This window comes from Pseudophryne corroboree, chromosome 6 (assembly GCF_028390025.1).
Source record: "Pseudophryne corroboree isolate aPseCor3 chromosome 6, aPseCor3.hap2, whole genome shotgun sequence".
NCBI lineage: Eukaryota > Metazoa > Chordata > Amphibia > Anura > Myobatrachidae > Pseudophryne > Pseudophryne corroboree.
The window spans coordinates 428,710,264-428,724,503 of NC_086449.1; the positions used below are offsets into that span (position 1 = coordinate 428,710,264).

At 45.4% G+C, this 14,240-nt stretch overlaps 1 protein-coding gene across 2 annotated transcripts in view; it reads left to right on the forward strand.

The window, feature by feature from the left end:
• Positions 1 to 14,240, forward strand: part of PUS7 (pseudouridine synthase 7) — a 289,815-nt gene that overhangs the window by 256,978 nt on the left and 18,597 nt on the right. For both annotated transcript variants that reach the window (XM_063927033.1, XM_063927034.1), the window contains exon 14: positions 10,941 to 11,070. In XM_063927033.1, the coding sequence (XP_063783103.1) occupies positions 10,941 to 11,070 (130 nt within the window). The remainder of the gene's footprint in view (positions 1 to 10,940; positions 11,071 to 14,240) is intronic.

A 14,240-nucleotide genomic window follows, 5' to 3' on the forward strand; every position in this document is an offset into this window, starting at 1 on the left:
AAGAGTCATATCTGCCCAGGGATAGAGGAAAGGGAAGAAGACTGCAGCAGGCAGCCCATTCCCAGGAACAGAAGCCCTCCACCGCTTCTACCAAGTTCTCAGCATGACGCTGGGACCGTACAGGACCCCTGGATCCTACAAGTAGTATCCAAGGGGTACAGATTGGAATGTCGAGAGGTTTCCCCCCTCGCGGGTTCCTGTAGTCTGCTGTACCAATGTCTCCCTCCGACAGGGAGGCAGTATTGAAAACAATTCACAAGCTGTATTCCCAGCAGGTGATAATAAAATTACCCCTCCGACAACAAGGAAAGGGGTATTACTCCACACTATATGGTGGTACTGAAGGCTAGGTGAGACCTATTCTAAATCTGAAAAATTTGAACACTTACAAGGGTTCAAATCCAGATGGAGTCACTCAGAGCAGTGATAGCAAAGAACAAGGGGACTATATGGTGTCCCGGGACATCAGGGATGCTTACCTCCATGTCCCAAAATTTGCCTTTTCTCACCAAGGGTACCTCAGGTTCGTGGTACAGAACTGTCACTATCAGTTTCAAGACGATGCCGTTGGATTGTCCAAGGCACCCCGGGTCCTTACCAAGGTAATGACCGAAAGGAGGATTCGTCTTCAAAGAAAATGGACGACCTCCTGATAAGAACAAGGTCCAGAGAACAGTTGGAGGTCGGAGTAGCACTATCTCAAGTAGTTCTACGACAGCACGGGTGGATTCTAAATATTCCAAAACCGCAGTTGTTCCGACGACACGTCTGCTGGTCCTAGGGATGATTCTGGACACAGTCCAGGAAAAGGTGTTTCTCCCAGAGGAGAAAGCCAGGGAGTTATCCGAGCTAATCGGGATCCTCCTAAAACCAGGAAAAGTGTCAGTGCATCATTGCACAAGAGTCCTGGTAAAAATGGTGGCTTATTACGAAGCGCTTCCATTCGGCAGATTTCACGCAAGAACTCTTCAGTGGGATCTGCTGGACAAATGGTCCGGATCGCATCTTCAGATGCATCAGCGGATAACCCTATATCCAAGGACAAGGGTGTCTCTCCTGTGGTGATTACAGAGTGCTCATCTTCTAGAGGGCCGCAGATTCAGCATTCAGGATTGGATGCTCGTGACCACGGAGGCCAGCCTGAGAGGCTGGGGAGCAGTCACACAAGGAGTGTGATCAAGTCTGGAGAATTCTCTCCACATAAATATACTGGAGCTAAGAGCAAATTTATAATGCTCTAAGCTTAGCAAGACCTCTGCTTCAAGGTCAGCCGGTATTGATCCAGTGGGATAACATCACGGCAGTCGCCCACGTAAACAGAAAGGGCGGCACAAGAAGCAGGAGGGCAGTGGCAAAACTGCAAGGATTTTTCGCTAGGCGGAAAATCATGTGATAGCACTGTCAGCAGTGTTCATTCCGGGAGTGGACGACTGGGAAGCAGACTTCCTCAGCAGGCACGACCTCCACCCGGGAGAGTGGGAACTTCATCGGGAAGTTTTCCGCATGATTGTGAACCGTTGGGAAAGACCAAAGGTGGACATGATGGCGTCCCGCCCGAACAAAAAATGGGACAGGTATTGCGCCAGGTCACGAGACCTTCAGGCGATAGCTGTGGACGTCCTGGTAACACCGTGGGTGTAACAGTCGGTGTATGTGTTCCCTCCTCTGCTTCTCATAACCAAGGTATTGAGAATTATAAGACATAGAGGAGTAAGAACTATACTCGTGGCTCCGGATTGGCCAAGAGGGACTTGGTAACCGGAACTTCAAGAGATGCTCACAGAGGACTAATGGCCTCGGGAGCTAAGAAGGGATTTGCTTTCAGCAAGTACCATGTCTGTTCCAAGAGGAACCGTGGCATCGGCCTTTAAGAAAGGACCTGCTCCAGCAGGGACCTTGTCTGTTCCAAGACTTACCGCGACTGCGTTTGACGGCATGGCGGTTTTGAACGCCGGATCCTAAGGGAAAAGGCATTCCGGAAGAGGTCATACCTACCCTGGTCAAAGCCAGGAAGGAGGTGACCGCACAACGTTATCACCACATGTGGTAAAAATATGTTGCGTGGGTGAGGCCAGGAAGGCCCCACGAAAAAATTTCAACTAGGTCGATTTCTGCACTTCCTGCAAACAGGAGTGTCTATGAGCCTCAAATTGGGGTCCATTAAGGTTCAAGTTTCGGCCCTATAGATTTTCTTCCAGAAAGAATTGGCTTCAGTTCCTGAAGTCCAGACGTTTGTCAAGGGAGTATTGCATATACAGCCCTTGTGTGCCTCCAGTGGCACCGTGGGATCTCAACGTAGTGTTGGGATTCCTCAAATCATATTGGTTTGAACCACTCAAATCTGTGGATTTGAAATATCTCACATGGAAAGTGACCATGCTGTTGGCCCTGGCCTCGGCCAGGCGATTGTCAAAATTGGCGGCTTTGTCTTACAAAAGCCCATATTTGATTTTCCATTCGGGACAGGGCAGAACTGCGGACAGTTTCTTCCTAAGGTGGTGTCAGCGTTTCACCTGAAACAACCTATTGTGGTGCCTGCGGCTACTAGGGACTTGGAGGACTCCAAGTTGCTAGACGTTGTCAGGGCCCTGAAAATATATATATATATATATATATATATATATATATATATATATATATATATATATATATATATATATAATTCCAGGACGGCTGGAGTCAGAAAGTCTGACTTGCTGTTTATATTGTAGGCACCCAAAAAGCTGGGTGCTCCTGCTTCTAAGCAGACTATTGCTCGTTGGATTTGTAGTACAATTCAGCTTGCACATTCTGTGGCAGGCCTGCCACAGCCAAAATCTGTAAATGCCCATTCCACAAGGAAGGTGGGCTCATCTTGGGCGGCTGCCCGAGGGGTCTCGGCTTTACAACTTTGCCGAGCAGCTACTTGGTCAGGGGCAAACACGTTTGCTAAATTCTACAAATTTGATACCCTGGCTGAGGAGGACCTGGAGTTCTCTCATTCGGTGCTGCAGAGTCATCCGCACTCTCCCGCCCGTTTGGGAGCTTTGGTATAATCCCCATGGTCCTGACGGAGTCCCCAGCATCCACTAGGACGTTAGAGAAAATAAGATTTTACTTACCGATAAATCTATTTCTCATAGTCCGTAGTGGATGCTGGGCGCCCATCCCAAGTGCGGATTGTCTGCATTACTTGTACATAGTTATTGTTACAAAAAAATCGGGTTATTATTGTTGTGAGCCATCTTTTTTAGAGGCTACTTCATTGTTATCATACTGTTAACTGGGTTCAAATCACAAGTTGTACGGTGTGATTGGTGTGGCTGGTATGAGTCTTACCCGGGATTCAAGATCCTTCCTTATTGTGTACACTCGTCCGGGCACAGTACCTAACTGAGGCTTGGAGGAGGGTCATAGGGGGAGGAGCCAGTACACACCATGTGATCCTAAAAGCTTGCTTTTGTGCCCTGTCTCCTGCGGAGCCGCTATTCCCCATGGTCCTGACGGAGTCCCCAGCATCCACTACGGACTATGAGAAATAGATTTATCGGTAAGTAAAATCTTATTTTTATGATATTTTATGAATTTTATGTGTTTAAATGTAAAAAACTGTTTTTTGCAATAAGAGGCGTATCTTTCTAACTTCCTTTGAGGTATCTTAAGGAAAAGGATAAAAGAGATGACGTCCCAGCGATATACAGTGTGCAATCATCTCGCCCCAAGTGGACAGACATTGAATTTGGTGATATATACCCTAACTGGGGAGCGCAATTCACAACTCTTTTTTTAATATATGCATTCTTTAAGTGTTTTATCACATCACAGAATAATTTTTGTTAGTTTTTGTGGCAACTGCCAAATCACATGCTTCAAACAACTACCGCAAGAGAACAGCACTTAACTTCTGGCTGTAATTTTGCCTAGGGGAGAGTTAGAAGAGTGGAATTTTCCAGGCATCACATCACTAAAGGGATTGTGGCACCATCTCATAGAAATTTACCACACCAAACGACCCGTGTGTGTGTGTGTGTGTGTGTGTGTGTGTGTGTGTGTGTGTGTGTGTGTGTGTGTGTGTGTATGTATGTATGTATAAGGAAGTTATGGGTGAGGTGGGCTATCTTTTAGAGCATGTACCGAACGTGGGCGCCATCTTGAAATGTCCCATCTTGAATCTACTGTAAGTTCGTTTTCTCCGGTAGGGTCCACAGGTTATCCACAGGATAACAATGGGATATGATGGAGCGACAGCGGATTTGCACCAATCAATCAGAGCTTTCCGGCTGCCCAGCATGCAACAGGCCCGTCCATATATCCCTGCCCCAGGGCTCGGACAAATCAGTTTTTTGTTTGGTGCGGCAGGAGCCGGACCATGGTCAGAGGCCTGCTGTTTCTTTAGCAGCCCCAAGCTTTTCTTATTTTTTGAATGAACTTTCTAAACAGCGTCTTATATGCATATTGGAAAGAGTCGCTCCAACAACTCTCCGCTGGTTCGCGTAAACGCTTACCCACGAGTACAGTGCTGTTTCGGCGGGCGTCTGTGTCGGATATACTAGCAGGTCCATCAGACATTACCAGGCTGTGGCCGGAGCACGGTGGGAAGGGAAGGCATCGGTTCCGCGTAGCATGATGGAATACGGACACAGCCGCACGGTTTTGGGAGGATACTACCAAACAGTAGCTGACGCTCCGCTACCACGGGTGCTTCAGAGCTAGGCCTTAGGGATCTTAGGCACCAGGAATAGCATGAGGCCGCGATCCCTAGGGTTGATGTCGGCAGTGGGGAGTGAGAAGCTCTCCTGGTCATCCCTCCCCCCGGTTCATGACCAGTTTCCGTAGAGTCTCCCGCCATGAACTGTTTCCTCGCTTCCGTCTCAGACGCTACTAGCTACACTAGTAGACGAGGGGACCCGGTCGCAGCATAGGAATCTGTGTTCACTGATTGCTACCACGAGGAGACCTGGTCGCAGCATAAGCGGCTGTGTGACCGGTGCGCCTGGGTTCACTGAGCGCTACCTCGGGGAGACCCGGTCGCAGCATAGGCGGCTGTGGGACCGGTGCGTCTGTGTTGGCTGAGCACTACCACGAGGGGACCTGGTTGGAGCATAGGCGGCTGCGTGACTGGTGCGTCGGTGTTCACTGAGCGCTACACAGAGGAGACCCGGTCGCAGCATAGGCAGCTGTGTGACCAGAGCGTCAGTATTCACTAAGCGATATAACGAGGGGATCCAGTCGCAGCATAGGTGGCTATGTGACCAGAGCGTCAGTATTCACTAAGCGCTATAACGAGGGGAACCGGTCGCAGCATAGGCGGCTGTGTGACCGAAGCGTCTGTGATCACTGGGTCAAGAAGCGGCAGTGTACACTACTAGCGTCTGGATCCGCTCAGCGTTCGTTAACGTATGATCGATCTTGGAAGCGGGGTGAGTCTCCCTGTATCCCACTCTGAGTACGGGTAATACAGCACTAAGTCTCTATCTACCTTTTGAGTACGAATAGTTAAAGTGTTTATTGCATATGAGCCTGTACCATTACTGTTGTTTCTTTCGCATTGCGTCTGAATACGTTAGATCTGTTTTAAACATGATTCAGTAAATGTGTGCTCCTACATAAATAATGTTATTTGTAGTTTATAATATACTCATATTGCTTATTATACTAATGTGACTGTGCTAGTATTTAGGCTGACTTTACTATATGTCTGTTTAGTCTGTCTTGCAGATCCTCAGTGCTGATGCATGGAGGGTCGGATGAATATCATTTAAAGATTACAGTCACAAAATTGTGTAGTATACTGTGGAAGTGCTGATTATTTATCATGTATAAGAGCGGCAAAGGTGAGAACACTCATATTATGTTGTTTTACAAAAGCTGTATTGTTCTCTCATTATCTGGTTCAGGATGGTTCATGTGCATAGTGTTTAGCTTCAGCAGAAATACAAGGCAGATTCAGGTACAAATGTATCCTCCTTGGGCTATCTATGCACACATTTTATCCAATAAGCTGAATGGATAATCTCTTCAGAATCCTGTACCAGGTAGAGCCTTTACATGCAGATCCAACTATGGTGCATCACTCCCAGCAGCAGCTACTCAGAGCAATGGTAAGTAAAATCTTCACATTCACAGGGTACACATTGTTTAATTCATCGGAAGATCAAAGTCCAATTTATTCTGCTTCATTATACAAAGAAGACGTAGGTCTCAGCTGGAATATAGCTGAGCTAAATAAAGCATTGAGGGAGCCTGGTTAAAAACCTAGGCACCTGTATTTGAACATCCTTAAACCTGAGTTTCCTGAGTCAGATCAGCTGACAGAAATCAGGGAAGAGGTTGGGGCTATGCCCAAATAAAAGTTAGAATCCTAAGAAATTGAATTCTAATTACCTTCTTCCATTTGGGGATGTTTAAAAAGAGGTGGCTCCTAAAGTAGTTATGCAAGTGATCTACTTTATCTTTGCTTTCCCTGTCCAGGGCAGTCATAGGGCCAAGCCTTGGTTTTGGCTAATGCAATTGAAGGAGAATCTTTTCAATAATGGCAAAGTTCTCATATAGTGCAATGATCCTGTAGAAGCACCAATAGATTTAGGCATTATTTCCTCCAGGGCATTAGCACCAATCATATCTGCACGCAGAGCAGTTTTGGCTGGAAGGTGGAAGCCGGTTCAGAATTTAGGAAAGGTTCGGAATAATTGTCCTTTCTGGAAAGTTTTCCTTTGGTAAAGAATTAACAGATATTCTGAAATCAGGAGCAGACTCCAAAAAGGTAAACTTTGTTCCACATACACTTTTAAACTTAAAGTTCTGCTTTTCAGCCCCTGGGTTTGATTCCTAGAAGGACTAATAAGGCAAGGGGCTGCCAAAACTCTGGTTGGATCTACAGCTACACCACACTGGATAGGTCCAATCTCATCTGAGTTTAGAAGATAAGCAGTGTTGAGCCTGGTTGATACTCGGATTCAAGACCATCTGGACAGGTGCTGTAGAAAGATAAGTGATCAGTAGCATTGTATGGGCCTCCACTTGGGGACCCCAGGCTTGGGGGGGGGCGCATTTCTTCAGGCATACAGTTCTGACACAGTACTAGGTACGTTTTTGTCTTCACAGCCATCTCGGGTAGAGACGAAGGTCAAGGCTTGCAAGCAGCAGTTCAGAAATTGCTTCAGCATGAATAGTCATTCCAATTCCTCTTGCAAACGAGGACAAAGTTTATACCCCAACCTGGAAAATTCAGAAGCCAAATGGGTCATTTTGGCCTATGCTCAATCTCAAAATGCTGAACATATACATTTGGAACCTCGGTTGCTCTTGCAATCGTTATGTTCCTTATGCTTGGCATACAGCCAGGGGATTAAGGCTACCCCTGGATCTACAGGATGCTTACCTTCAGGTGCTATATCACTGTCCATCAGTGTTGTTTAAGCGTTTGCTATCTTCCAACAGCATTTTTTAGTTATAGGACTTACCTTTTCGGTTAGCCTGACTATTTAACAAAAATATGAAGGAAAGCACATCTTATGTCCGTTAGCAGCGGTTAAGAATTTCTCAGACCTAGACTATCTTTAATCCTGCCACGCAGGGATTACCCTTGCGTCCTCTGCAACAGACAATAACCTGTATGCAGAGGCACATGTGAATCAATAATGAACCATTAAGTGTCTCCAGTTCCATCACATTGGATGATTCACCTGGGGGCTGTACTGGATCAGGTCTGCAAGAAGTAATTTTTACCTTGCATCAAAATATCCAGGGTGTAGTCTAGGATTCAAGTTTTTGTTACACAGTCAAATGGATCCATTCACGCAATAAAGCGGGTGATTGTTGATGTAGATACCATCAAACCAGAGTGAAGTATGCACAGTTCCACTCGACGTCTCTGCAGCGACTGAATTCTACCAAATAGAATCTAGTCACACCACACTAAATGTGCCCAATCTCATTGGATCGTAGAAGATGGGCAGTGTTGTACAGGTTGGTACTTGGAGGAACCACCTGGGAATACAAGGTGCTGTAGGTAATTATGGGAGGCTTCACATAATTAAAAACGGAATGGTATTTACGATAAAAGTAAGAAGGTCGTCAGCCTGGTGGAAACAGGCATCCCAGCTGGACAAAGGGAAATCCTTTTGGATATCAGATTGGGAAAATTCTGACACTGAGGAACAGTGTCAGGAAGGTTGTGTTCCCAAAGAAGTAGGTTGTATGCCAATTAAAGGTGGAACCATGGGCCACATATAGGACACCGGTGTAGGCACAGGAGAGTCTTCAAGGAAAACCAGGCCAGCGCCGTGCTGACTATGCGCGTACTTCAACATCAGGAAGGAACTCGCAGCCGAAAAGCATGAAAAAGGTAAAGCACATACTAAGATGGGCAGGACTTCATCGTTCAACCGGGTCTGCTATTTCATTCCGGGAATCCTATATGGGGAAGCGGACTTTCTCAAGTTGACACACCATTCAGGAAAATGAATGGGCTCTACACCCGGAGGGTTCCGAATTTCGGTGAACTAGAGGTGTTTGCCAGAGAGATATCTCATGGAGTTTTTGTCGGAACAACAAAGTTCTCACATAGGGGTCAAAAACAATTGATCCCAGAGTGATCTTTGTGGATGTCTTATCGGTGAGATGAGACTTTCTTCTGGTTTTTGTTTCTCCAGTCACCCTATTACCCAGGGTGGTGAGAAAGCTAAACAGGAAATCCAGCAAAGAATGGCAATGGATACTCCATTTCTGCTTTCCCAAGGTCCAGAACTACTGACGCAGGGTCCTAGTTATCACAGACATCAGGATCTACGGTCCTTGATGGCATGCCTTGATACTTTTATCCTGAAGGTAACAGGATGTTTGCAGCAGGTGATTTAAACAAGAGGTCAGAACAAGAAACCCTTCCTTAGCTCGCCTTTATCACCAAATATGGCAAGCCTATGTTCAGGCTTGCAGTGGGGTTGGATATTAGATCTTTCAGAGTTCTGGGGTCTTAGCATACTTTATGGCACGAATGGATAAAGCTTTGAAGGTGGCTCCCTTGAAAAAGCAAGGATCGGCATTGACTGTAGGGTTCCAAAAATAAATAACTTACAGGATGTGTGTACTTTTTTCCAGGTTATGCTGCACATTCAGCCTCTGGTTGTTCCTCCTACAGTGCCGTGGGACTGGTGTTAGTCTTTAAAGCCCTTCAAGTTGCCCAATTTGAACCATTGGTTAAAATGGATAATAAATGTGTTTTCTACTGACTAAGGTGTCAGCTAGAGGAATATCAGACTTAGGGGCATGGTCATGTTGTTCCCCATTTCTGATCTTTTATCCACATAAACCAGTTCTCAGAACTAGGTTTGGGTATATTTCCAAGGTGATGACTAAGTTCCACCTTAACGAGGAAAATGTTGTCCCGGTTTTTCACGTTCCAGGCCTCGCTGCGGGAGATGCATCACTAGACGTGATCCGTGCATAAGGGATCTACGTGTAATATACCAGTGCCATCAGGAAAGAGAGTCCCTCTTCATTCGCTATGGATTTCACAAGAGAGGATGGCAGGCTGGTAAGCAGATGCTGGCAAGATAGCTTCAGAGGCCGATTTCAGAAGCATATTCACTAAGCTGATCTCCCTATTCTGGCTAATATCTTTGTTCATTCTACCGGTAAGGTAGGTCCTTTTTGGGCAGCACAATGTGGTGCCTAAACAGAACGGCATCCGTTCACATGGTCGACCATGTTATGGTCGACAGTCATTAGGTCGACCACTATTGGTCGACACTGAGATGGTCGACATGGACACATGGTCGACACAATGGACTACGATTGGAACGGTAATCTGTGCCGAGCGAAGCGGTAGCGGAGCGAAGGCACCATGCCCGAAGCATGGCGAGCGAAGCGGTGCACTAATTGGGGTTCCCAGTCACTTTACGCAAAAAACGACACCAAAAAAAGTTAAACTCGTGTCGACCTTTTCATGTGTCAACATTTTCACGTGTCGACCTTTTATGTGTCGACCATTTTCATGTGTCCATGTCGACCATGTCAATGTCGACCAATAGTGGTCGACCTAATGACTGTCGACCATAACATGGTCGACCATTCATACCGGAACCAAACAGAACAGGGTTGTAAGGCAGCCATATGGTCTGCCGTTTACACATTTAATAGACATTATGCTTTGGATACCTTTGCCTCTCACAATGCTGAACTCGGGCTTAGGATTCTCCTATGCATCAGGAGCGTCCCCACCACTAAACTGCTTTGGGAAATCCCATTGTTATCCTGTGGTTAACCTGTGGACCCTGCCTGAGAAATGTACATTGTTAAGAATTTACCGTTCATAACGTTATTTCTCCTAAGTCCACAGGGATCCCACCCTGACGCACCTGATTTGAGGATCCTTTTTTCTCACTAACCTCTTCCTTCTTGTACGGAAGGGTGTGCATGTGGATTCTTCTCGCCTTATTAGGGTTCTACATGATGCTCCTGCCTTGTGCTTTGGAATACAACTGATTTGCCTGAGCCAGGGGGCGGAGATATATAGACTGGCCCGTTGCATGCTGGGAGGCCAGAAAGCGTTGACTCATTGGTCCAAATCCGCTGTCGCTCCATCATATCCCATTGTTAACTTGTGGAACCTGTGGACTTAGGAGAAATACCTTTATCAACGGTAAGTACTTACCATAACGTATATTTCCCATTTCCTGCACAGTTTTTGAAACAAAAGGGTCTACTGCGACTTTTGAATCACCCTGTATTTTTTTCATTCCAAGGAAATACCCTTTAATGATTAAATTGGTGATATCACTGTTACCTAGTGAACTGATGGTGAATCATACATAACTGCTGAGCCCAATTTTATGTACACCTTAGTTTGGTGTGTGATACAGTTTATTTATTTATTTTGTGTGGAATTTGCACTTACTATATCCTTTTTTTTTTTTTTTTTTTTTTCCCCCATGTTTTCATTTTTAATATTTTCTTTTAAGTTGCTGAAGCTTATGAAGAAATGCTGGCTGCTGACAATCTTGACATTAAAAACATGAGACATAGAGTAAAAGATTATTCCTTAGCTGGAGCTTACAGAAAAATTCTGATACGACCCCAAGACGTTAGCTGGTATGTAATGGTTTCCTCTTTTGTATCGAAGTAATCCTTTAATCTCCAATCTTCTGAGATCTCATTTGTTTGAGGCATGTTTCACAACAGGCAATTCTTCCAGTAAGTAGCAAACGCAAAATTTGTGAGTTGTTTTTGTAGGTCAAGATGACTTTAATGCCTCCTTAAATCATGTCTCATTGATTTGACTCCCGGCGTGGTATCCTATTAAGTGCGGTGAGTTACCGCAGCTAAAGGATTCCCCCGGGGCTATCCAATTAGCCCTGTAAACTGTCAATTATCAGGGATTAAGCAGCCCAAGGAGACCCGTTATCAGATGTGAACACATTGGTCTGCGATGTTATTACGGATCCTATGTGTTATCGGCCGACAACAGATACGGGCACGGTAAAAACGGGCTGTAATTGGATAGCCCGATAGTTATTGGGCTAAAAAGCCTGTTATTTTCATGTAGTAAATCACCGCACCTAATAGGATACCGACCCAGATAAGCTAACACTAAACAATGTATACCCAGCCCAACATAGCTGCCGACTTAACCCAGCAAGCGGCAAGTGCATACACACTTGCCAATGCTGGGTCCGAAGGGGGGAGCCATGAGACATGCTGCATTCTGCAGCAATGTCATCGCTAGCAATATCTCCCGTCAGCCTTACTGCAGGGCCGACAGAGGATGTCGCTAGCAACCCAGGAGAGCACACATATCATGGGTACCCAGTAGACTGTTTACCTGATATATCGCATATTGTCCTGTGTGTACCCAGCTTAAGACTCATCTAATGAAAATTGCATATTGCTTTGGTCAGTTTTCAATTGTCCCATTCACCACTCCAGGTGAGACCTGTCCATAGCTTAGCTTGTCTCTTTTTTTTTTTTTTTTTTTTTTTTTTTTTCTGCAGCGGGGTACACTGGGATTCCACAAGGAATACATCGGGATGTAGAGTTGGATCTTGATCCGAGGCACCAACAGGCTAAAGCTTTGAGTGTTACCAGGATGCACTGCACCGCCTCCTCTATAACCCCGCATCCGGGCACTGGAGCTCAGTTTGTAAGTAGGTGCCTGCAGAGCAGGTCACTTAACAGGTGAGGCTGCACTAGGCAGCCCTGAAAAGAGATTTTTAAGAAGACTTCAAAGGCCGCAGCACTGGTTTTGTCATTGTGACATGCTGTACTGCGGCTCCATCACCTCCCCAGTAGAACTGCATACTCCCGCGGCCGGTACCCGGGTACTTGCAGCGGAGGCGCACCGGTAATCAGGCACACCACCGCTGACGCTCTCCAGGATCACGTGGCTGCACATCAGGGAGCAGTTAAGAGGGTCCCCCAGGTGGGACCCGCAGGTAAGTCGCGGTCCCAGGAGACTGACCTGCGCCACTGGCGTGGACACTGTACTGCACAAGAACCCCACTATATCCACCAGGACAGGGAGCACAGGTCGGATTTTACACAATCCGTTTTACATAGGCTCCACAGTACCCGGTGGTGAGGACCAGCATAGGGAATAAAGCGCTGAATGAGAATTTTTTTGACAGAGTTCTTGCCTGCATCTAGCTTTAATCATGACTTGTTTCTTCAATTACTTGAGCTGACATTGGGCAGAAATTACTTTCTGTTCGATGGACAGTTCTATTTGCAATTACGAGGGTGTGCCATGGGGTCCTCCGTGGCCCCCTCGTATGCAAATATCTTTATGTTTGCACAGGAAGAGGAGATGTTTTTGAATAATCCGATTGCGAAATCGCATATACTTTGGTATACCAGGTATATAGACGATATTTTTTTGCTTTGGACAGGAGGGGTGGATAGGTTTGTGAGCTTGATGGAGTATATCAATTCATGGGATTCTCCCATTAAATTCACGTATGCTTATAGTAACGAGAAAGCTGTATTTTTGGATGTGAATATTTGGTTTCAAAATGGGAGATTTGAAACCACTGTACACCACAAAGTCACAGACATGAATACTTTTCTTACTGCCCCTAGTCAACATCCAACAGCTATAAAGAAGGGTTTACTTAGATCACAAATGATGCGCTCTGCGCGCATCACGAGTGATCCTAATAAAATCTCAGATGAGTTGGATAATTTGATAGATAAATTCAGAGCTAGAGGGTATGACTATAATACACTTTTGAGACAGAAACAAGAAGTACTTTTGATTCCTCGTAGTGTCTTGTTGAGTTGGTCTAACAAACGTGATGATAAGATTATCCCATGGGTGTCCAAGTTTACTACTGCTAGTCCAGTGATTAAGTAAGCTTCTAAGGCTTTATGGCCTATAGTTAGATCTGACCCGGAGCTACCCTGTTTTTCACAAGTGAGACCAGTGGCGGCCTTTAAACGAGGCCATAATTTACGTAACCGTTTGGTACGCCCTGATATTACGGGAATGGGCAATAAGTTGCCCTGTGATGCGTACTTTAAACCCCCTGGGTGCTACAGATGTAGTTCTTGTACCACCTGTAGTCATATGGTGGCATGTAAATCATTTAAGCACCCACATGTGAACAAGGTGTATGATATTCGTCATGTGCTATCGTGTAGTTCTTCCTATGTGGTGTATGTGGTGGTTTGTCCCTGTAATTTACATTACGTGGGACAAAACACTCGTAAATTTAGTGAAAGAAAGGCTGCACATCGTTCAGCCATTCATTTGTCCTCCCTAGGCCGCAAAATCAACCAACCTGTTGCAAAGCATTTTACGGAGGCCGGGCATTCTTTGGCCTCATTTAGGCATTTTATAATGGGTTTGTCTGTGAGGCAAATTGATTTGCTCCTAACGAGCTGATAAGCGGCAGGTGAGTGTTTTGTGGGGTATATAGGGAAGGTCATTTTATCACTGTTTTGTACTGGTGTGGTCCTGAGGAAGGGGTTTTATCCCCGAAAACGTTCGACCTAATACAGATTTCAACTATATGTAAGTCTCTGGAGTGCCTTTCTTTATTGGACATATATATATATATATATATATATATATATAATATTTATTTATTAGTTGTGCTTGTCCAGTGCAGTTTTATTCTTCATCTGTAGTAACTTCTGCTTTGTACCTGTGACTGAGCTGTGTGGATCTCATTCTCGTGAACCACACTTATTGCTATCACTCGATTCTGCACCCTTGGGGCTAGGGGCGCCAGGGTCTTTATATATATATATATATATATATATAT